General features: G+C 41.6%; 1 protein-coding gene across 1 annotated transcript; it reads right to left on the reverse strand.

Annotated features, from left to right (window-relative positions):
* Window positions 1-4719: 4719 nt before the first annotated feature.
* LOC117522263 (gamma-interferon-inducible lysosomal thiol reductase-like) lies at window positions 4720-16364 on the reverse strand. Its single transcript, XM_034183652.1, has 7 exons — window positions 16162-16364; window positions 14778-14966; window positions 12788-12862; window positions 11786-11875; window positions 10757-10909; window positions 5060-5128; window positions 4720-4967 (listed from the first exon to the last, which is right to left on the reverse strand). The coding sequence occupies exons 1-7, from the start codon at window positions 16279-16281 to the stop codon at window positions 4899-4901; spliced, it is 765 nt and encodes a 254-aa protein (XP_034039543.1). The 5' UTR covers window positions 16282-16364; the 3' UTR covers window positions 4720-4898.
* Between the last annotated feature and the right edge of the window lie 6761 nt (window positions 16365-23125).

Consider the following 23125-nt stretch of genomic DNA (forward strand, 5'->3'; position numbering starts at 1 on the left):
CCCTCCTAATGATGGGACGGACCCTCTCCTGATGGCTCCCTTGACGACTCTCCTGATGACGTGAATGACTCATTACCATGAATAAAAGACTGAAACTGCTTTGACCTGAGTACCCCATTGTAAACAGGGGACAAAGCGTGTCTCAGACCCCCCTCCCCGGTAAGGCTGGGTTTCAACTGTTTCACATAGAATGCCTCCTTGACCCCTCTCTCAAACCATTTCTTCTCTCTGGCTAAGATTTTAACTTCCTTGTCCTCAAACCTGTGGTAGTGTCTTTAAGGGTGGAGATGAACTGCAGACTGAGGTCCACTGGGCCCCTCTCTGCTGTGCTGGTATAGCCTTTTGTGTAAAGGTGTGCTTAGTCTCACCTATGTAGTGTTCATTACAGTTTCCTGACATCTGATAGAATACACTACATTGCTCTGTTTGTAACTAGGGATCCTGTCCTTAGGGTGAACTAATTTCTGTCTCAAGGTGTTAACTGGTTTAAAGTAAACTGGGGATTTTGTGCTGTCTGAAGATCCTCTGTAGTGTTTCCCTATTCTTGTTAAATAAGGGAGAGACACTCCTCTTCTTCGTGTCTCCCGTCTCCTGTCTATCTGTCTCTTTGTTCTCTGGGACTTCTGCACTTTGTCCAGGGACCATCGTAGGTACCCACATACTGTGAGGGCTTTCCGGACAAGTTGTTGTTCTTTAGCCCTTCTGTGTTGAAGAGTCCTGATCACCCCAAGCTTGTGTTCAAGGGGTGGTTTGAGCCAAAGAGCAGATATTGGTCAGTGTGTGTGGGTTTTCTGTAAACCCCTGTCTGGAGCTGCCTGTTCTCTCCATCGTAACATCACAGTCCAAGAAGGCTAAATGTTGTTTCTGGCATCCTCACATGTGAACTTGATATTGGAGTCCACCGAGTTGATGTGTTGTGTAAAGTCCTCAACCTCCTGTCGCTTGATTTTAACCCATGTGTCATCGACATATCTGAACCAGTGACTGGGAGGGATGCCCGTGAAAGACGTCAAGGCTGTCTTCTCCACTCGCTCCATGTACAGATTGGCCACAATGGGGGATACCGGAGTCCCCATCGCACAACCATGGATCTGCCTGTAGCAATTCCCCCTAAACAGGAAATACGTGGTGTTAAGACAGATCTCCAAGAGTTGGCAGATGTGGTCTGGTGTGAGTTTGGTCCTTTCACATAGAGACACATCCTCCAGCAGTCTCTGCCTCACAGCTGAGACGGCCTCAGCGGTGGGGATGCAGGTCAACAACGATGTCACATCAAATGACATCATTGTTTCATCTGCCTCCAGCTGCAGGTCCTTGATCTTGTTCTCCACATGGTGGTCTGAGTTACCCACTAGTGGAGAATCCGCTTGAGGTGCTTGGCCAAATTGTACGTGATGGAATCTGTGCTACATACAATAGGCCTGAGTGGCACGTCCTGTTTGTGGATTTTGGGCAGTCCATAGATGCATGGAGTGGTGTCCCCAGGGTACAGTCTGTAGTATGCCTGCCTGTCGATGAGTCCCTCTTTCTCCAGGTTTTGGAGGTAGCTAATGATTTTCTTCTTATAGCCACTCGTGGGGTCTCTCTTCAGATGTTTGTATGTATTGGAGTCACTGAGCAAGTTGTTGATCTTGGCCTCGTAGTCCGATGTGTTCAGGACCACCGTGCATCTGCCTTTATCCACTGGCAGGATAAGGATGCTTTGGTCCTTCTGCAGTGCTGACAAAGCTTTCCGTTCTTCTCCTGTGATGTTGGACGGAGGAGGCTTAGCACTGTTCAGCACTGCTGTGACTCTTAGTCGGAGGTCCCCAGCTTCTGACTCTGACAAACTGTTATGTTTAATGGCTGACTCTATTGCAGTGATGTAATCTACTGTTGGTATATGTTTAGGGGTCACTGAGAAATTTAGTCCTTTAGCGAGCACATCCTTTTCTGTCTGTGTAAGAACCCTGTCGGAGAGATTCTTTACCCAATTTTCCCTGTTGTCACTAATTTGTCTGGGTGTATCTTTAAAACTGTCACGGTTTCAGACAGATCTGGGGGTTTATTCTAGTTTTTCCCCTTTCTGTTGTTCTTTTCAGCTTTAATGTATTAATATTTATTTTCATCAGGAATTTTTCTGTCATGTTTTTCTTGTCACTTTGTTCTGGTTATGATTCACTAGTTATTTTGTTTTCTTCATATGTTATTTTCTGTTTTGACTTGTCACTTTGTTTTCTTTATTACTTTATACTTTTGCCATCCATTCTGTTCTAGTTGTTTTCAGTCATTGTTTATTAAGTTATCACTTGTTCCTCTTGGTTATTATATTTAATGTATTGTTGTGTCAGGATTTGTTCTGGTTGTTGTTTGGTCACTGCTTTTTCTTATGTTTTGTCTTACTGCCTTGTTTTTCTTAAGTCAGTTTGTGTTTAATGTCATTTTAGTATTTTGCGCCATGTCTCTCATTCTAGTCTGTGCTGCCAGTTCATGTTTAGTTTAGTTCTCATGTTCATGCCTGCTTCCAGTTGTATTTTGTTCTCCCATAGTTCCCTGGTTTCTCCTCACGCCCCTCTGAGTTCTGTTTCACTCCACACCCTGCACCTGCCTTCATGTCTTCATCCCTCACTTACATCTGATTATGTTCTCTCTGCACCTGTCATATGTCCCTGTCTCTCACTTTAATTCTGTCTGCTTTGTATTTCCTTTCTCTCACACTCTGTGCACCTGTTCACACATCTTTGTCTTTTCTTCTCTCCACCATGTACTCTCTTCCTTCACTGTCTTGCACACATAGTATCTTTGTTCATTAGCCACGCCCCCTTTCTGTATCCTTCCTCTCACGTGCATCTTGTTAACACCACCTGTTCCTAATTTGTCCACATGCATATAAACCCTCACAATCTCACAGTACCTCGCCAGATTGTTGTCGCTTCCAGCACACTCTCCAGCCTTCCTGTTCTTTGCCCTGTTTAGTCTCGCCGTGTACCAGTCTTTTGCCTCAGCCTACATGCCTGTGTTTGCTCGTGCCTTAGACCCCTGCCTGGAAATGACTAAGTTTATGAATCGCCCTGCTTGTACCTCTGCTCCGTTATCTGATCACCTGTGTGCCGAACCTCAGCCTGTAATAAACATGACGACTTCTTATACCACAAAGCCTGGTTTGGGAGTTTGTACCATGGGTCCACCTGCTCCTGGTGTCGGGCAGCCACCCGTCATGACAAAAACTACTCCCACTGAAAGTGGACCTCAGTCTGCAGTTCATCTTCACCTTAAAGACACTAACCACACGTTTGAGGACAAGGAAGTTAAAATATTAGCCAGAGAGAAGAAATGGTTTGAGAGAGGGGTCAAGAGGCATTCTATGTGAAACAGTTGAAACCCAGCCTTAACCGGGGAGGGGATCTGAGACACATTTTGTCCCCTGTTTACAATGGGGTACTCAGGTCAAAGCAGTTTCAGTCTTTTGTTCATGGTAATGAGTCATTCACGTCATCAGGAGAGTCGTCAAGGGAGCCATCAGGAGAGGGTCCGTCCCATCATTAGGAGGGACAGCTGCCGTCATTAGGAGGGTGCTAACTAGAGCACAATAGGTGCCAATTAGAGCTATTGTTTAGTCACTAGCCTATAGCAGTCTGCCTCTCGGTAGGAGGGGTCTGGTTAGGTTTAAAACTCCAGCTTTTGTGGCTTCTGTTTATTCTTCTCTACAAGAGTCAAGACAGAAGTCAGACTACCAGAGCAAGAATTTTAGCTGAGGAAGCTTCTGCGATTTGAAGCGAAACGTCCTCGCATAAAGCAACCCAGTACAGTCGAAGATTCAAGCTTCTCTACTATGGAAACCACCTGGACAACTGAGAGCCTACACAGAAACATTGTAATCCACAAAGAGCATCCAAACGTAACTCTGCTGCTGCTCCAGGTGGCTCAGCGCAGAGTGGAGAGCTAACGGCGATGGCATCCTCTGTGGATCTGTTCACACGGTATGCGAACTGGTGAGGATCAAAGTCTGGAGGAAGATAGACCTTGATGTGCTTATCAGTTTGAACATTAAATATCTTGTCTTTGTGGTGTATTCAATTAAATATAGGTTGAAGAGGATTTGCAAATCGTATTCTGTTTTGTGGACAGTCTAAGGCACACCTGTGCACTAATCATGGTGTCTAATCAGCATCTTGATATGGCACACCTGTGAAGTGGGATGGATTATCTCAGCACAGGAGAAGTGCTCACTATCACAGATTTAGACTGGTTTGTGAACAATATTTGAGGGAAATGGTGACATTGTGTATGTGGAAAAAGGTTTAGATCTTTGAGTTCATCTCATACAAAATGGGAGCAAAACCAAAAGTGTTGTGTTTATATTTTTGTTGAGTGTATATATATGTAGCCTTTATTTAACCAGGTTAGTCCCACTGAGATCGAGATATCTTTTGCAAGGGAGACCTGGACAATTTTATATATATATGTGTGTGTGTGTGTGTGTGTGTAAAATATATATCACATTACCATGCAATATAGTTACATGGTAACACAGTTATATAGTTAACAGTGTTATATTTTGTAATTATGGTGCGTTAGGTGTCTCTCCTTGAGTTTCTTTGTTTTATGCACTGAAAATTAAATGTGATTTGATGACATCTAATGGACAGTGATGGTGTTACCATAATCAGACTGCAAAGGACACACTTCACAAAACACATTTGTCATCTTAGTTTAGAGAAAACATCAATAATGACACAGTTTTAAAAAGAAAAAAAGTTTTATATTGTGTGAATCACAAATGAGGTTCTGGTAAACCTTCACAGTAGAAACAGATTGTTAAAAAAAAGTAGTAAATCTGGTAACATTCCTCAAAGTTCCTTCTTTCGTGGCGACATGCGTAACAGGCTTTAGAACTTTGAATGTGCAGTTGTGCATCCTCACTCTCTGTAGCAGTAGCTATTGTAGCGCCCTCTTTGGCTCGAGCTACAGGCATCAGGCAGGGTCCCCTAAAATAAAGGAAGAGGTCAAATGTCATGGTAAAGCACATAAAATAGAAAAATAACACTGTGTTGTGACACACTGTGGCCTTGAAGTGCACCTTGTATATGCTGCAGATCAACGTGAAGAGGTGAGACTCAGCTTTGCTCTGCAGGTCATCTGTGTGCTCCTGCAAAATAATCAACACACACGAGTCAAAAGGTCAAACACCCAAACGTCTGACAGACGCCTTCATAGAGGTGGACAACAAGACTTCACAGGAAAAAATGTTTCTGCAGCACAAAATAAACTGTCCCAAGGAGCCCCTCCATGGGAGTCACTAAGGTCACGACCTGTCAGCAAATTTACAAAATGTGAGGTGAAAATAAAGCATGGGTTTTAAAAATCTAATACATGCAATTACACAATGTTAGATTCTAGAAATGTGTGACTGTTATGGAAAAAATAAGGGACTTCAAATTAAAGCTTGTAAAAAAAAATATAATGCGCTCTAAAAAGTTTTTTAAAATCAGTCAGTGAACGCATCACTGTAGCACCCCTGAACCTCAACAGTATAAATCCTACAATCACATTTAAACAAATATACAGCATAAGCATGGATACTGTGGATACGAATATGAAGACAAACTAATAACTCCCACAAAATACATTTAATCAAATAATATTTTTGTTACTATTTTTCCAAACATTTTTGCAGGTAAGCCTCTTTTAATTCATACATTTAACAAAGCAGATGATAAAAGGCGCGGGTGCGAGCAGGGCGCGGTTCTGATCACAAGCTGAATGCATCAAACATTCAAACAATATCAGGGAGAAAAAAAAATATATTAACATTTCATTTAGCTATTAAAAAATAATATACAACCACAATTCCAATGAAGTTGGGACATTGTGTAAATGTAAATAAAAACAGAATACAATGATTCAACTGAATACACCACAAAGACAAGATATTTAATGTTCAACTGATAGATTTTATTGTTTTTGTGGAAATATTTGCTCATTTTGAAATGGATGCCTGCAACACATTTCAAAAAGCTGAGACAGTGGTATGTTACCACTGTGTTACATCACCTTTCCTTCTGGCGAATTGGGTTGTACTATATATAATATAATATATAATAGATGACACTGAGAAATAGGCTGACAAACAACTAATCATACATTAGACAAATTTCAAATCCAGCTCGAAAGTGGTCATCTGCTCACTATTTTCATGCTAACAGCGCAAATGGTCCCACCTTTTCTAAGTGTCCAGCGAGTGGTGTTGGATGTTCATGTATGTCAACTGGAATTTGGCCGACACCTGCTGCGAGAAGGACTGAATGGTTTCTCACAGGGCACTCTCTGTCTTACGGTCGCTGGTGTGCATGAATATAGGTGTTGTGACATGTGTACGAGGTGTTAGAGGGAGCTCTGATTTTTAACAAACTGCATGCAATTCCTCCTTCATGCTCATGTCAGCTTCAATCGTATTATGTGTGAATGGGCTCTTAATGTTGCAAAGCTGCCCAAAGATAGGTGCACCAAGCTTGTGGCATCATATTCAAGAAGACTTGAGGCTGTAATTGCTGCCAAAGGTGCATCAACAAAATAGTGAGCAAAGGGTGTGAATACTTATGTATATGTGATTTCTCAGTTTTATTTTTAATAAATTTCCAAAAAAAAAAAAAACTTTTTCATGTTGTCATTATGGGGTATTGTAAGCAGAATTTTTGAGGGGGAAAAAATGAATTCATCCATTTTAGAATAAGGCTGTAACATAATGTGGAAAAAAGTGAAGTGCTGTGAATACTGTGTGGATGCACACAGTATTTTTTACATCCCACACTAAGGGATGAACCATCCCTTAGTTATGCTGCTATAGACTTAGACTGCTGGGGGGTTCCCATGATGCACTGAGTGTTTGTTTCTCTTTTTGCTCTGTATGCACCACTCTGCATTTAATCATTAGTGATTGATCTCTGCTGTCTTCCACAGCATGTCTTTTTCCTGATTCTCTCCCCTCAGCCCCAACCAGTCCCAGCAGAAGAGTGCCTCTCCCTGAGCCTGGTTCTGCTGGAGGTTTCTTCCTGTTAAAAGGGAGTTTTTCCTTCCCACTGTCGCTAAGTGCTTGCTCACAGGGGGTTGTTTTGACCGTTGGGGTTTTTCTGTAATTACTGTATGGCTTTTGCCTTGCAATATAAAGCGCCTTGGGGCAACTGTTGTTGTGATTTGGCGCTATATAAATAAAACTGATTTGATTTTGATGCACTGTAATTGACCTCTGGGTGAAGGTTCCTGGTAGATCACCAGCTTCTTAGTCATTTCTCCAACAGATTTCATTGAATGATGAGGCTACACTGTCCTCATCCTGTTTATTTTCATTCTGACCTGTGAATCCTGTTTTTTCAGACAAACCTGTTTGAACCTCAAGGATGGAGCATTCATCATTTCACCATGTTAGTTATACAACAGCAAGCTTTTATTTACTTTTTTAACTGTTAGTGTCCGGGACACACTACAAAAGTGTGCCATTTCCAGCTTCCAACTGCAACATAATTATTTAAATTTCCGCTCTTGAGAAGATCTTTTAATCTCCAAAATGTGAATCTGCTACAAATCGTGAATTATCCGCAAAACATTCATGAAAATTTATGTAAACCGCGAATATCTGCAAACCGTTAAATATCAGTCATGATAAATATTTTCCTTCAGTTAGTTTACGGATTTCAGTTATGGATCAATTACTTCAGGAAACTGTGATCGCAAACCCTATCTCCAGAGGATTTTGGGTGGGGTCAGTACACACGTGAGGTGGGGAGGTGAGCCCCAAGCAGGCTCACGCTTCTGGTGTCAACCACTCGGCCTTGTTGGGCTTGACCCGCTCCGTGGACAGTGGCCGGTGTGGAGTTTGACTGGGGTGGTACACCTATCAAACGGTTAAAGCAGGTGTCCTAAGGTGAACTCAGGAAGAACAGAAACCTCCTGTGGAACAGAAGGGCAAAAGCTTGCTTGATCTTGATTTTCAGTATGAATACAGACCGTGAAAGCGGGGCTTCAAGATCCTTCTGACTTTTTGGGTTTTAAGCAGGAGGTGTCGGAAAAGTTACCACAGGGATAACTGGTTTGTGGCGGCCAAGCGTTCATAGTGGCGTCACTTTTTGATCCTTCGATGGCAACTCTTCCTGTCATCATGAAGCAGAATTCACTAAGCGTTGGATTGTTCACCCACTAACAGGGAATGTGAAATATCCCACGCACTGCCGCATTATTTGTTGTGCCAGTGCGTCCCACTTTGTCCTGCTGGACACATTACATAAAATAGTCACTTCATAGCTGATGACGCATTGGCTCAGAAATTATCAACAGCTAATGTTCATGCGTGTTTGTGGTGGAGAACGCATCTGGAATCTGACTGGGAAACTCCAAAAGACTCCAAAAGTCTTTTTTTTGTAGTACACGTTCGCACAAGCGCCGACCCGGTTGTGTGCGCAAGCGCACGTGTGCTCACACATCCAGCACGATGACACAAGCGAGACAATTTGATTGATCTAACTGACAGTGCTAATTCATATAACACACACACACAATCCACTCAGCTGTAAGCCATCTGGATGCATGAAGAGCTGTTCAGATGAAAAGCTGATGTGATTTTTGGCTGGACTGAGGAACTACACAGTCATTTTTTTAATGGAAGTCCAAAGTCAGTGCACAGCATCACAGACTGCACATCACAATTTGGACTTTAGTAGCAGTGGAACACCAAAATGTAAGCCCCTTTTCTATTATAAAAAGTAAAAAGTAAGACCCTTCGGCTGCTCCCTAGTTTGCACTCTGGGTCGCCACAGCAAATCCAAGGTGGATCTGCATGTTGAATTGGCACAGGTTTTACGCCGGATGCCCTTCCTGACCCAACTCCACATTACATGGAGAAATGTGGCAGGGGTGGGATTTGAACCCGGAGCCTTCTGAACTGAAACCAAGCGCATTAACCACTTGGCAAAAATATCAAATAACAAGGATCTATTTTAGCTGATATATTAAACAAATAATAAATGTTTTTACATTCTTTCAATGGAACAAATATTTAATTTGGTGAAAGCTGGAACAAACCTTTCAACTCTGCCTCGCCTCGTTGAATGGTATGTTCCAGCTTTCACCTCATGAAATATTCGGACCATTGAACTCAAACATTCCAGAGCACATTCCAACATTACAGAGATTAGAGCATGCCATAGGTATTAAAGGCACTGCGCTGCGGTGGTTTGAATCATATTTATCTAATAGATTACAATTTGTTCATGTAAATGGGGAGTCTTCTTCACAGACTAAGGTTAATTATGGAGTTCCACAAGGTTCTGTGCTAGGACCAATTTTATTCACTTTATACATGCTTCCCTTAGGCAGTATTATTAGAAAGCATTGCTTAAATTTTCATTGTTACACGATGATACCCAGCTTTATCTATCCATGAAGCCAGAGGACACACACCAATTAGTTAAACTGCAGGAATGTCTTACAGACATAAAGACATGGATGACCTCTAATTTCCTGCTTTTAAATTCAGATAAAACTGAAGTTATTGTCCATGGCCCCACAAATCTTAGAAACATGGTGTCTAACCAGATCCTTACTCTGGATGGCATTACCTTGACCTCCAGTAATACTGTGAGACATCTTGGAGTCATTTTTGATCAGGATATGTTCTTCAATGCGCATATTAAGCAAATATGTAGGACTGCTTTTTTGCATTTGCGCAATATCTCTAAAATTAGAAAGGGTCTTGTCTCAGAGTGATGCTGAAAAACTAATTCATGCATTTATTTCTTCTAGGCTGGACTATTGTAATTCATTATTATCAGGTTGTCCTAAAAGTTCCTGAAAAGCCTTCAGTTAATTCAAATGCTGCAGCTAGAGTACTGATGGGGACTAGAAGGAGAGAGCATATTTCACCCATATTGGCCTCTCTTCATCGGCTTCCTGTTAATTCTAGAATAGAATTTAAAATTCTTCTTCTTACTTATAAGGTTTTGAATAATCAGGTCCCATCTTATCTTAGGGACCTCATAGTACCATATCACCCCAATAGAGCACTTTGCTCTCAGACTGCAAGCTTGTACTTCCTAAGGTTTTTAAGAGTAGAATGGGAGGCAGAGCCTTCAGCTTTCAGGCTCCTCTCCTGTGGAACCAGCTCCCAATTTGGATCAGGGAGACAGACACCCTCTCTACTTTTAAGATTAGGCTTAAAACCTTCCTTTGCTCTGTATGCACCACTCTGCATTTAATCATTAGTGACTGATCTCTGCTCCCCTCCACAGCATGTCTTTTTCCTGATTCTCTCCCCTCAGCCCCAACCCGTCCCAGCAGAAGACTGCCCCTCCCTGAGCTTGGTTCTGTTGGAGGTTTCTTCCTGTTAAAAGGGAGTTTTTCCTTCCCACTGTCGCCAAGTGCTTGCTCACAGGGGGTCGTTTTGACCGTTGTGGTTTTTCTGTAATTATTGTATGGCTTTTGCCTTACAATATAAAGCGCCTTGGGGCAACTGTTTGTTGTGATTTGGCACTATATAAATAAAATTGATTGATTGATTGAAACATTCATTATTTGTATACCAGTATTCACATTTTGCAATTCATAGTTTGGGAATAATTCACGATTTGCAGCTGATTCACGTTTTGGGGGTTCATATCTTCTGTTTGTTTGTTTTTTCACCTTTGGAGCCAATTCTTATTCATAACCAACTCCCTTTATCTAAGTCCTAGCTGTTGCTGATTTATTTGCTTATTGATTTATTTGATAAAATATTATACAGCCTCACCCCATTAATGGTCACCCATGGAACATATTTGTGTGGAGGGGACAGTGCATTGGTCTTCAGTGCATTTTGGTGCATCAGCTGGTTTCCCACAGGTCCCTTCACACAGGTCATGATACTCTCCCAGCTCACCGTGGGACTGATGAGCTGTAGACACTGGAGTGACGAGAAAAACAACAACGCCAAAGTCAACAGTGAAACTAGATACATCACGAATGCACCACCTGCAACAAAGCATCTGGACTTGAACCTCTAACCTCAATATGCAAAATGGCCTGAGAGCTTATGTGATTGAGCAGTGATGCAACAGCTGCTGTGCGCGTGAGTCAGGCATGTCCCATCTGACGTTTGCAGTGTGTTTCAAGCTTAATAGTGCATACAATAATGCATTCAGATACATGGTGAGAGTGGTTCTGGTATGAGAAAGTGGAGCAAGAGATTAAGATGACGCTCAAGTTTGTTCTCAGATATGCCGCTCCACATTCCGCTCACATGCCCTGCTGGTGCTGTGTCATTAATATAGCAACCAATGTGGATAAGACTGAAAATGAGTATGGCCACAAACTGAACAAAGCCTTAGACTTGTCGCCATCCAGTTTGTGTGTGTGTGTGTGTGTGTGTGTGTGTGCTCCCCACTGATTCAGCATTTTCCTGTAAAGACTCATCATGTCAAACGTTTTGTTTTCTTTTTTGGAGAAAGTGGGGGGCAATTTTCATAGAGCAGCCTCAGAGTATAGTTCCCTCTGCTTTGTGGAACTTTACGTGGCATCAAAAGTGACAGGTGTAACAAAACACACCCTGAATCTGATCTAAGCATTCAGACCAAAGTGGATTAGCAAAAATGTGATGTGAATTGCATGTGATTTTTGTTTGTTCAGAATTGCAACATGGAATCAGATTCAGACTGGATATGCTCATAAATCAGACTTTTACTGTCAGTCTGAACAAGGCCTAAGAACCTTCCCACTGTCCTACTACAGGTTTTTCAGAACATGTAGGAAACCTGCCAGTGAGTACAGAGTGGTTTCTTACGCTCTGGGCCGCACCGATGACATCCACAGCCGACTCCATGCAGTTAATGATCTGAAAGGCGACGTCTCCTGTCATGTTCAACATGCAGGTCTGAGACACAGCAGAAAGCACACGGTCACAGTTTACACCGGTTCAGTATTTTTACAAAAGAAAATATGTAATCTGTTATATTTAAAGCATTATTAGTCTTCAGATATCCGAGTGCTCTACTAATCTTGCATCATTTTCGATAAATCCTTTTTTGAAAAATTCATTTAGGAAGTTAAAGAAACACTATGCAGATATTGGTCTTGAGGTGAGAAGCATAATTCTGCTTTTGATAACTGTGGTACTGTACATACAGGCCGCACTGGCGTTTTGAGCCTCCCGTTGACACGGTACACGTGCATTTTCTGACATGTTGGCAAAAAAGGACCTGGTAACATCATAGCATGTCATGCCCAAAAGCAACATGTGGATGAAAATATGAGCGCATGTATGATTTCTGTAAGAGTCTTATCAGATATAATGGTCCTGCTAACCACAACGAAAACTCATAGTCTTCGTAGCAAAAAGTAGACATTCGTGCTCATACTTATTTTTAGCAGCACGCTAGCTAACGAAACCTGGACCAGATACGATATGCTACTAGCACGCGGCTACATAAGGACAGTGAGCGACGGTAACAAAGAGGAAAAAAAAAAAAAAAAAACTTATGAAGTGAACTTTAAATGTTTGATGACTAATTAACATTTGCAGGAACAAAATACATCAGTTCCATCACATTTGTGCTGATTTCTTCAAGATTTGCAGCTTTTCTTTTCCCTGTAATCTGAACCTCATGTCGAACTTCCTCTGTGACTAACAATTAACAATAACAAAACACTGCAGGAATGCAGAGACATTAAACTGGAATAGGCGAAGCGCTGGAATGTCCAAATCAGGTATGAATCAGAACACACTTAGACCAGACACTTATTACAAAAAATCATGTCGTATCTGTTATTTTGGGACTAACTTTACCTCAATCATGTTACCAAGACACTCTTTTGTTCCATGCTGACACGTAAAAATATAGTGCTGTCCATCAAAGGTTTCCTGGAGGAAGAAAATCATATGATTAAATCTAACACATTTACAGAAAAAACACTTAAATCAAGAAGAATTTCAGTGAACACACCTCCGCAGTAATTACAACTTATTTTGTGTGACAAATGTGAAGATTACGTGATCTTCCCCATCTGTCTTTTTGTATATCAAAGACACAAGAGACGGATTTAAATAAAAGTAAACAAAAGCATGAAGAGGCTTTAGCTAAGCGCTGTGGTAGATAGTATAGCCAGGTTTGTTATGTAATTTCATTGGAAATGTGTGGAAATTAGGTTATAAAACTATACATATTTTTGAAAGTGCATGCAATAGCCAACTAGAAAATAGATTATTATGTTTTCCAGGAAGCCTCTGTGGTGGCATTTTGGATATGTAAAAATGTTGGCTTCAAATGGTACTTTTTTCCCATATCACAGCTTGTGTGACCGAGGATCTTGATTCAGGGATAAGGAATCCAGTGGTGGTAATTACAAAAATCACACATACAGTTATATTATTTTTGTAACTGACACCATTGTAACAATACTGGAAAACTCCCATTTTAAACCAATATTTTTACATATCCAAGATGGGCCATCTTGGATATGTAAAATTATCATATAGCTATAAATGATACGCCAATATGATTGGATAAAACACTAAAGAATAAATAGCAATACACCCTTTTCGCGGACGGGTAATATTTTTCATACCACCTGAGTAATCAGCCAATCCGGACAGAGGAGCGGCGCCATGACGAAGAGGCGCAGTCAGAGGAACTGTGAAATACTGGTGAGTCACTATTAATAATTTCTTACGTGTCCAACCTCGTAGGTTGATCGTTAAAATTAAATTTGTTAGTTCGAAAACCATCATAATTATTTATAGGAAAACGTTTTTTTTTTTACTAAGGTTTGAACTTTGAGTGTTTACACAGGAGAGAAAAGTGAGAAAATGTTAATGCCTGTTTGAGAAAAGTGTATAAAGTGTATAGTGAGGGGTTTTACAGCCTTAAAACATCTATAATAATTATGAAAAATAACGCTGACTACTTCGCGGATTTCGCCTATCGCAGGTTATTTTTAGAACATAACTCCCACGATAAACGAGGGACCACTGTATACGATAAAATCTTTATCAAGTTGTTCACCAATGAATATGACTTTTTACACCCTTCAGAAAACCATATAACATTTATCATTTATAGGTATATGATAAAATAAAAGTTAAAGTATGATGATATGATGATAAAGTAAAAGTTGTTTTACCAATGAATATGGCTTTATACACCCTGAGGAAAACCATACACCCTGAGGCTTTCGGACTCGGCCTCAGGGTGTATGGTTTTCTTCAGGGTGTTTAAAGCCATATTCGTTGTTGAACAACTTGATAACTGATAATATTGGTTTATGATATGTAAAAATCTACAAAATGAAGCAAATCTAAGACCATGAACTGGAGAGATTTTTTTTTTAATGTTTATTTCATATGGAATGGCCCTCTTCAAAGTCTTTTTGACAGGAGCCTTCCAAAAAGAACATGACACATCTAGTTTCTTCTGCCGAGGATGTTGTCTTGTCTTACACCTCTATTTACTTGCTGGGACTGGACACCATTCCAATGCCAGTTACTTCCCCAGCCATGGTTGGTACCCAATTACAGCTGGGTGGACTGAGACAATGCTGATGAAGGGTCTTGTCCAAGGACACAGACAGGCAGCATGACTGGGAATTGTAATTAATATTGTTTACAATGACTCCCATTGGTTTCTGTGTTACTTGTTTACTGTGTCATCAATGCAAAATGTCAAACAAATATCTAAGATGAGCAGGGAACACAGTGACTTTGTTCCGTTGACTTTCTTTTCCTTCTGGGGAAGGAAAAAGAAAGTCAAAGGAACAAATTCACTGTGTTTCTCACTTACAAATGCATTGCCAAAAGGCACTAGAGTAACACTGAGGATGTCTTTCAGCATGACCCATGTTGGGAAGAGCATCTGGGTGATGAACCATCTGCAGGCAGGACAAAGACTCTCGTAGTAGAGCACCAACTGGACCGGGTCTGCTGTGAGATGGGTCTGGGTCCGATTAGAGTCCAGGCACAGCTTCCCAACCTGATCAAAAGAGCACAGAAAGGTTACCTGAGGACAATTCAACTGCTTGATTCTGCAAAGATCACAGATCAAAGCAAGAAGCGTCTGTGTGCGTACGAGTATGTGGCTCACATATCTCTCTATTTGTCAGATTGCGCTTGGCTTTCAGATATGGCTTGTGCATAGCACGATGATGTGCATCCTTTATTATGACAATTTGGGGAATTAATTTAACCTTTATTTTGAAATCTTTATTTTGATTAACAATGTAACATTTGTACTTCCAAGATGTCGTGGCTCACTGATGTTACTGGTAGAAAAGTTAAACAACATCAGATAGTTTATGTTGCTTGCACCATTTCACAATAAAATGTTTAATGCCAGCACCCCAGCAAACACTTTTACTGTGAAACGCATGCTGTCAGTGTTCCTTGCAGACTGAGTTTAACTTGACAACAGAGACGTGAGCTAAAATCCGTTTTTTCTAACACCAACAAATTTCCCACAATTTGTTCAACGTTTCAGTAAGTACATCAGCTGAATAAAATCTTATATTTGCTGTAAGTTCAAGTTTAAATAAACTGTGTAGGAGGTGGAGTACTGTTTCAAATATTCTAAATGTTCTGTTCAATTTTGTCTGAGTGTCTTCCAATAATAGGCATCCTTTCATTTTCATATAATTGATAATAAGACTGATTTTTTTAAATATGAAATACTATATTCAAATAATAATATAACATATCAATCAAAATATAGAGCTAAAAAATTGCTTATTGTAACTCAAACCTTTATTATGAAGTTTTTTTGGGGCCACCCCCAACACACACACACACACACACACACACACACACTAATAAAGTATCCTTCCACTATTCTTCTTCAAGCTTCAACACTTAATTCAATAACTAATATTGTGTTTCATGTGAATTTAAGAAAGCATGGAATTAGTTTGTGGTTATCTTTTCTGACCTACTTTTAAAATATTTTCTGTGACATTAGGCGTCAATCTGGGGGATAAAAGGGTTTTGTTGGCCACATATTGATATATGATTTAAATAAATACAGTACTTATAAAAGATACAAATGCTTTTATGGAAGTAACTGCTACATATTTCAGTCGACTTTCAAGTAAAATCATACAGTGTTTTCGTGTTGCTGGCAACCACAAAGAAAGTGCCACTGACTGTGACGTCATAGAGAGCTGAGTTTCTCTTACCCCACACTGTGCTGCTGATTCCTCAGAGGAGCACCACTGTGACGGAGGAAAGGAGCAGGAAGAGGAGCAGCCCTGTGGGTTTAAACCCACTGTCAGCAGGAGCAGCACGAATGTCCTCATGTTAGTGCTCACACAAAGTTTCCACCACACAACACTGACTTTCACACACTTGGCTTTAGTACAGACCGCCTACTTCCGCCTAAACAGTGTTGCCATATGTTGTAAGAGTAACAAGCGCTTTGCCTATGAAAATAAGAGTAAAAGAGGTGACAACCAAAAATTGTTCAACTTAAATATCATCATCATCATTATTATTATTGATGGTGATGAGCATTTTCTCACAAGTAGCTCAACCTATACACTGAGGCAAGTGTGTGTGTGTGTGTGTGTGTGTGTGTGTGTGTGTGTGTGTGTGTGTGCGTGCGTGTGTGTGTGTGTGTGTGTGTGTGTGTGTGTGTGTGTATGTCCCCCTCCTGTTCAAATGGCAGCTTGGAATTGAGCCGTACTTGGAACACATTTACTTTGGGATACGGGGAGTGACATAGGCTAGTGAGCACTTTAATAGTAGTAATAGCATTAAAGGGGAGAGACAATTTTGTGCTGCATCACCATCAGCAAGTGTGCTTAGAAGACTGTCATATTTTGCTATTCTCTTCTTTTAAACTTCCTTTAAACTTTTTACCTCTTCATTTTTGCCAGTAACAGTACCAGTAGCATGGTCTGTCTAATCATGCCCCAACAGTTCTCTGGAATCCAGGTTAGGTGGGAGGTGATAGCTTTGTTGGTGAAGATGAAGTTTTGATTTCAGTTTCTGAATCAAACCTGTCCTGGGGCAGGTAATCTGGTATTAAAAACTACTGCATATTCAGCACTGAAATTTGGGGTTCTGATAGATACAAGTGATGACCAGTGAATCTCTTATTTTGGAGCCCCTTTTAACAGCCATATTAAACAAAACATAAAATGAAGACAGACAGGCCTATCAAACTGAATCACTCCCTCTCACTCATCTTCAAACGTTTACTCCAATTAAGAGTCATTGGTGGCGGTGGTGGGGGGGGGCTATCTCAGCAGTCATAGGGAGTGAGGCATGGTACACCACAAACAGGACGCCAGTCTGTCGCAGGGCCGCGTAGAGACAAACAAACACATTCACACCCACATGCACACTAATGGAGAATTTAAAGTTTCCAGTCCACCTGACCTGCATGTGTTTGGAATGTGGGAGGAAGCCGGAGCACCCCGGGGGAACCTACGCAAACACGGCGAGAACATGCAAACTCCACACAGAAAGGTCACAGGTGGGAATCAATCCCATGACTTTATTGCTGTGAGGCAATAGTGCTAACCACTAAGCAACTGTGCTGCCCCATCAAGTTGAATCATTGCTGCTAATTGTTATATGCATAACCAAAAAGCAATACAACACTAATACTAATAATAATAATAATAATGTGTTAGGGTACCAGTGTATGAAGCAATTAATTTGAAGCAAATATCACATTTGTGCCAAGGTCATAATATCAAAATAAAGCCTCAGTGTTATCAATTCAGCCTTCTTGCAAAGATCATATTATATGCATGTTTCTTCATACAGTACTTATTTGGTGGTTTAAAAAATATGCTAAAATTATGCAAATTATAAGGGAGATGTTGGACTAGTGGTTAAGGTGTTGGGCTTGAGACCAGAAGATCCTCAGTTCAAATCCCTGCCTGACTGGAAAATCACTAAGGGCCCTTGGGCAAGGTTTTTAACCCCCTATTGCTCCCGGTGTGTAGTGAGTACCTTGTATGGCAGCACCCTGACATCGGGGTGAATGTGAGGCATAATTGTAAAGCGCATTGAGCGTCTGATGCAGATGGAAAAGCGCTATATAAATGCAGTCCATTTACCATTTCATTTCTGTCTACAGTAATGTAAAACTCTCTTTAGGTCTTTAGTGCAACTTCTGATTGCTCAATCTGAGATTGGAATAAATTTGGAAACTTTCTGAACTACCTCCTCTTTTAGCCTTGTTGATGCAGTGGACATTGTTGACAACTCAGATGAAGTTCCAAAGAAAATTCACAGAACATGAAAACAAACCGATGGTCGAACCTCGGATTCAGGAGGAGCAGTGTGGTTTTCATCCTGGTCGCGGCACACTGGACCAGCTCTACACGCTCCATCGGGTGCTCGAGGGTTCATGGGAGTTCACCCAACCAGTCCACATGTGTTTTGTGGATCTGGAGAAGGCGTTCGACCGTGTCCCTTGGGGCACCCTGTGGGGAGTGCTCCGGGAGTACGGGGTCCGGGGTCCTTTGCTAAGGGCTATCCGGTCCCTGTACAACCGCAGCAGGAGCTTGGTTCGCATTGCCGGTAGTAAGTCAACCTGTTTCCAGTGCACGTTGGCCTCCGCCAGGGCTGCCCTTTGTCACCAGTTCTGTTCATTATTTTTATGGACAGAATTTCTAGGCACAGCCAGGGTGTAGAGGGGGTCTGCTTTGGGAACCACAGAATCTCCTCTCTGCTGTTTGTGGATGATGTGGTTGTGTTGGCTTCGTCAAATCAGGACCTTCAGCGTGCACTGGGGTGGTTTGCAGCCGAGTGTGAAGTGTCTGTGATGAAATCAGCACCTCCAAATCGAGGCCATGGTTCTCGACCAGAAAAAGGTGCTTTGCCCTCTTCAGGTCGGTGGAGTGTCCTTGCCTCAAGTGGAGGAGTTTAAGTATCTCGGGGTCTTGTTCACGAGTGAGGGACAGATGGAGCGTGAGATCGATAGACGGATCGGTGCAGCGTCTGCAGTGATGCGGTCGCTGTATCGGACCGTCGTGGTGAAGAGGGAGCTGAGTAGGGGGGCAAAGCTCTCAATTTACAAATCGATCTACGTTCCAATCCTCACCTATGGTCATGAGATTTGGCTCATGACCGAAAGAACGAGATCGCGAGTACATGTGGCCAAGATGAGTTTCCTCCGCAGGGTGGCTGGGCGCTCCCTTAGAGATAGGGTGAGGAGCTCGGTCACTCGGGAGGAGCTCGGAATCGAGCCGCTGCTCCTCCACGTCGAAAGGAGTCAGTTGAGGTGGCCCGGGCATCTTTTCCGGATGCCCCCTGGATGCCTCGCTGGAGAGGTGTTCCGGGCACGTCCCATCGGGAGGAGGCCCCGGGGAAGACCCAGGACACGCTGGAGGGACTACATCTCTCGGCTGGCTTGGGAACGCCTTGGGGTTCCCCCGGAGGAGCTGGGGGAGGTGTGTGTGGATTGGGAGGTCTGGGCGACTTTGCTTGAGCTGCTGCTCCCACGACCCGACTCCGGATAAAGTGGAAGAAAATGGATGGATGGATGGATGAAAACAAACCTAAAATACCACAACTCCCCAAAATGATCAGCAACATATCCAAAACAAGCCCAGATTTACTTATAATATACGGACTTGGCAACATTGCTTGTGTAGGTTTCCAATTTCCTGATTGGCTGTCCAAACACTGTTTGAGGTGACGTCACTTGGCACTAGGTAGTAAATGTGCAGTGGTTTTTGAGGAAACATGTTATGAGACAGATTTACTCAAAGAAGTATAAAACTTCCCCTTACTGTGTTGACTTAAAAGTTGGTACTCTAAACATTAAAAAACTACAAAAGAAAGTTTTCAGCTCTCTGTGAAATAGTCTGTTTCTGTGCCTGTTGCTTCAAATGGAAAGAAGCTGCTACATGGTGTTCTCGAAAGAACACATTCTGATTGTTTTCTTATTAGTTTCTTTCTTTAGTTGTGCGACTTTGACAGCTATTTAAAAGGGTCATTTTACGTATCTGTTGAACAAATTAAAGTAAACAGCTCAGTCCATCTGTGCTGATGCATACAAGACAAAACAAAGCCCTATTATCACGTCTGTGAGGCTACATTTACAGTGGCGGCGCCAAGGGGGAGCTTGGGGGGGCTTAAGCTCCACCAATAATGACCGGAGCCCCCCTCAGCCCCCCAATAATTCTGCCAATAATGTGAATATCGACTGACATATTTGTGGATCTCAACTGCAGTTTTGCGCTGAGAATGTCTCAATATTGCATAACTGAGCAAAGTGATGAATGTGTGTGTTCGGTGATCCCCCAGTGCTGAATCAAACAAACAGAATTTTCAGTTTTGCAAATAAACATTTATTTGTAAAACCCACACACAAGTTACAAATCAGAAATTTGTGTTTGTGGATCACAAACCACGTGTACAAATCAAAGGATATTTGTAAATCACCCTCCGTGCATTTGCAAGTATTAATGAGACAAATTTAACTCCATACTCCAAAAATTTAGGTTTCCTAAATATTTATTACGGCCACTCTTAAAACTTCACTTATCTTTATAATTTTATTACTGGTAAATTTTAGAATTGATTTAGATGAGATATACTTAATTAGCTCACAGGAATATATCACAATTATCTGGGAACTACTTTTTGCGCATGAATTCATCCAGCACGTCGGCCGCAGCCGCACACTACACAGAATATACAGAAGCTGTATATCGTTGTTTGGCCAAAACCTCAGTGTTAAATTGGCAATAAATCTTTGATATAGACGATTTGTGTAAGGTTGATTCCATGCATTGTCTTGAGCACCATTTCAATGAATTCAGTTTGTATATCTATGTGCAAGTTTACTGAACTTGCAATCATTCTAAGTGATGTGTGTGCATTGATACCACATTTTAGAGGAGCACAGGTGACTAAAACATACACCTTGGCATTTATAAAGCAATTTACTATATATTGTTCATTTCAACGACATTTTGTGGAGCCCCTCCAACTTTTACCCCAGCCCCCCCAACAAAAATTTCCTGGCACCGCCACTGTACATTTATGTCTTGACACCCAGTTCAGAGTTCATCTCACCATCTGATTTTCTTTGACAAAGTGTAATTACATGTTCTTTAAGTGGCCCATATCTGATGCCTGTGTTTACACTGTATTGATCTGAAATTCTTTGGACACAAAGGGGCACGTTTCCACATGCACAGATTTCTGAAGCAGATGCAAACAATGAATTATTCTTGCTTGCAATAAGAACAGATGGGAGTGTCCGTGTGGTGGGATTTGATCGGTGGCCGGGGTCTTTTGAGTTGTCCTGTGTCATTTTTTTTTTTTTTTACTTGTCACCTGTCTGCCTCCCGGTTGGATGTTATTGTATGAGCATGTGTGTCTGTTCGCTGGCCGTCTGTGTGGTTTTCACCAGTCTGTCATGTGCCAGTGTGTGGGCACACCTCGTCCTTTCGTCACTTGGGTGGTCAGTGGTGTGTGTGATTGTCTGTGCCTCTTTATTGGTGTCTTTGTGTTGATCCCTGTCTGCCAGTCTTATCCTCTTCCTCCTCATGTCTGTCCTTGGTGTTGTGTATTTCTGTATTGGTCCTTGTCCTCTGCCTCTCACTGTTGACTGTTCCTAGTGTTGTCTGTGTCTCTATCGTTCTCCCCCAGTTTACTGTCACAATGCTTTGGTTTATAGTGCACTTTTGTTCCCAGCTTTGCTTTTATGTGAGTTTCAGTATTGTTGGTTATGTTTTTACAGTTGTATGTAAAGGTTTGGGCACCCCTGATGATTTCCATGATTTTCCTTTATAAATCATTGGTTGTTTGGATCAGCAATTTCAGTTAAATATATCATATACCAGACAAACACAGTAATATTTGAGAAGTGAAATTAAGTTCATAGGATGTACAGAAAGTGTGCAATAATTCTTTAAACAAAATTAGGCAGGTGCATAAATTTGGGAAGCCCAACAGAAAAAATACATCAATATTTAGTAGATCCTCCTTTTGCAGAAATAACAGCCTCTAAACACTTCCTATAGCTTCCAATGAGAGTCTGGATTCTGGTTGAAGGTATTTTGGACCATTCTTCTTTACAAAACATCTCAGGTTTGTTGGTTTCCGAGCACGGACAGCCCGCTTAAAATCACACCACAAATTTTCAATTTTTTTCAGGTCTGGGGACTGAGATGGACCATTCTAGAACGTTGTACTTGTTCCTCTGCATGAATGCATTAGTAGATTTTGAGCAGTGTTTAGGGTAATTGTCTTGTTGAAAGATCAAGCAATTTCAACTTTGTCACTGATTCATGAAGATTGTTCTCAAGAATCTGCTGAAACAGACTGGGATCCATGTGACTCTCAACTTTAAACAAGATTCCCAGTACCTGCACTGGCCACACAGCCACACAGCATGATGGAACCACCTCCAAATTTTACTGTTGGTAGCAAGTGTTTTTCTTGGAATGCTGTGTTCTTTTTCAGCCTTGTTCTGTCCAAATAACTCAATTTTACAACCCCAATTCCAATGAAGTTGGGACATTGTGTAAAATGGTTTAAAACTCCAGCTTTTGTGGCTTCTGTTTATTCTTCTCTACAAGAGTCAAGACAGAAGTCAGACTACCAGAGCAAGAATTTTAGCTGAGGAAGCTTCTGCGATTTGAAGTGAAACATCCTCGCGTCAAGCAACCCAGTCCAGTAGAAGATTCAAGCTTCTCTACTATGGAAACCACCTCGACAACTGACAGCCTACACAGAAACATCACATTTCCTTCTAACAACACTCAATAAGTGTTTGGGAACTGAGTACACTAATTGTTGAAGCTTTGTCGGTGGAATTCTTTGCGATTCTTGCTTGATGTACAACTTCAGTTGTTCAACAGTCCGGGGTCTCCGTTGTCGTATTTTGCACTTCATAATGCGCCACACATATTCAGTGGGCGATAGGTCTGGACTGCAGGCAGGCCAGTCTAGTACCCGCACTTTTTTACTACGAAGCCACGCTGTTGTAACACATGCAGAATGCAGCTTGGCATTGTCTTGCTGAAATAAACAGAGACGTCCCTGAAAAAGACGTTGCTTGGATGGCAGCACGTGTTGCTCCAAAACCTGGATGTACCTCTCAGCATTGATGGTGCCATCACAGATGTGTAAGTTGCCCATGCCATGGGCAATAACACACCCCATACC

The sequence above is a fragment of the Thalassophryne amazonica genome, chromosome 12 (assembly GCF_902500255.1).
Source record: "Thalassophryne amazonica chromosome 12, fThaAma1.1, whole genome shotgun sequence".
In the NCBI taxonomy this organism is placed as follows: Eukaryota; Metazoa; Chordata; class Actinopteri; order Batrachoidiformes; family Batrachoididae; genus Thalassophryne; species Thalassophryne amazonica.

What these genes read in the sequence shown, in the direction of transcription:
- LOC117522263 (XM_034183652.1), bottom strand. Translation starts at nt 16,281, where the DNA reads ATGAGGACATTCGTGCTGCTCCTGCTGACAGTGGGTTTAAACCCACAG. An exon ending in AATCAGCAGCACAGTGTGGG is followed by an intron (nt 14,967 to 16,161) that starts GTAAGAGAAACT and finishes TCTTTTGATCAG; the next exon opens with GTTGGGAAGCTGTGCCTGGA. An exon ending in GTCTTGGTAACATGATTGAG is followed by an intron (nt 11,876 to 12,787) that starts GTAAAGTTAGTC and finishes GCTGTGTCTCAG; the next exon opens with ACCTGCATGTTGAACATGAC.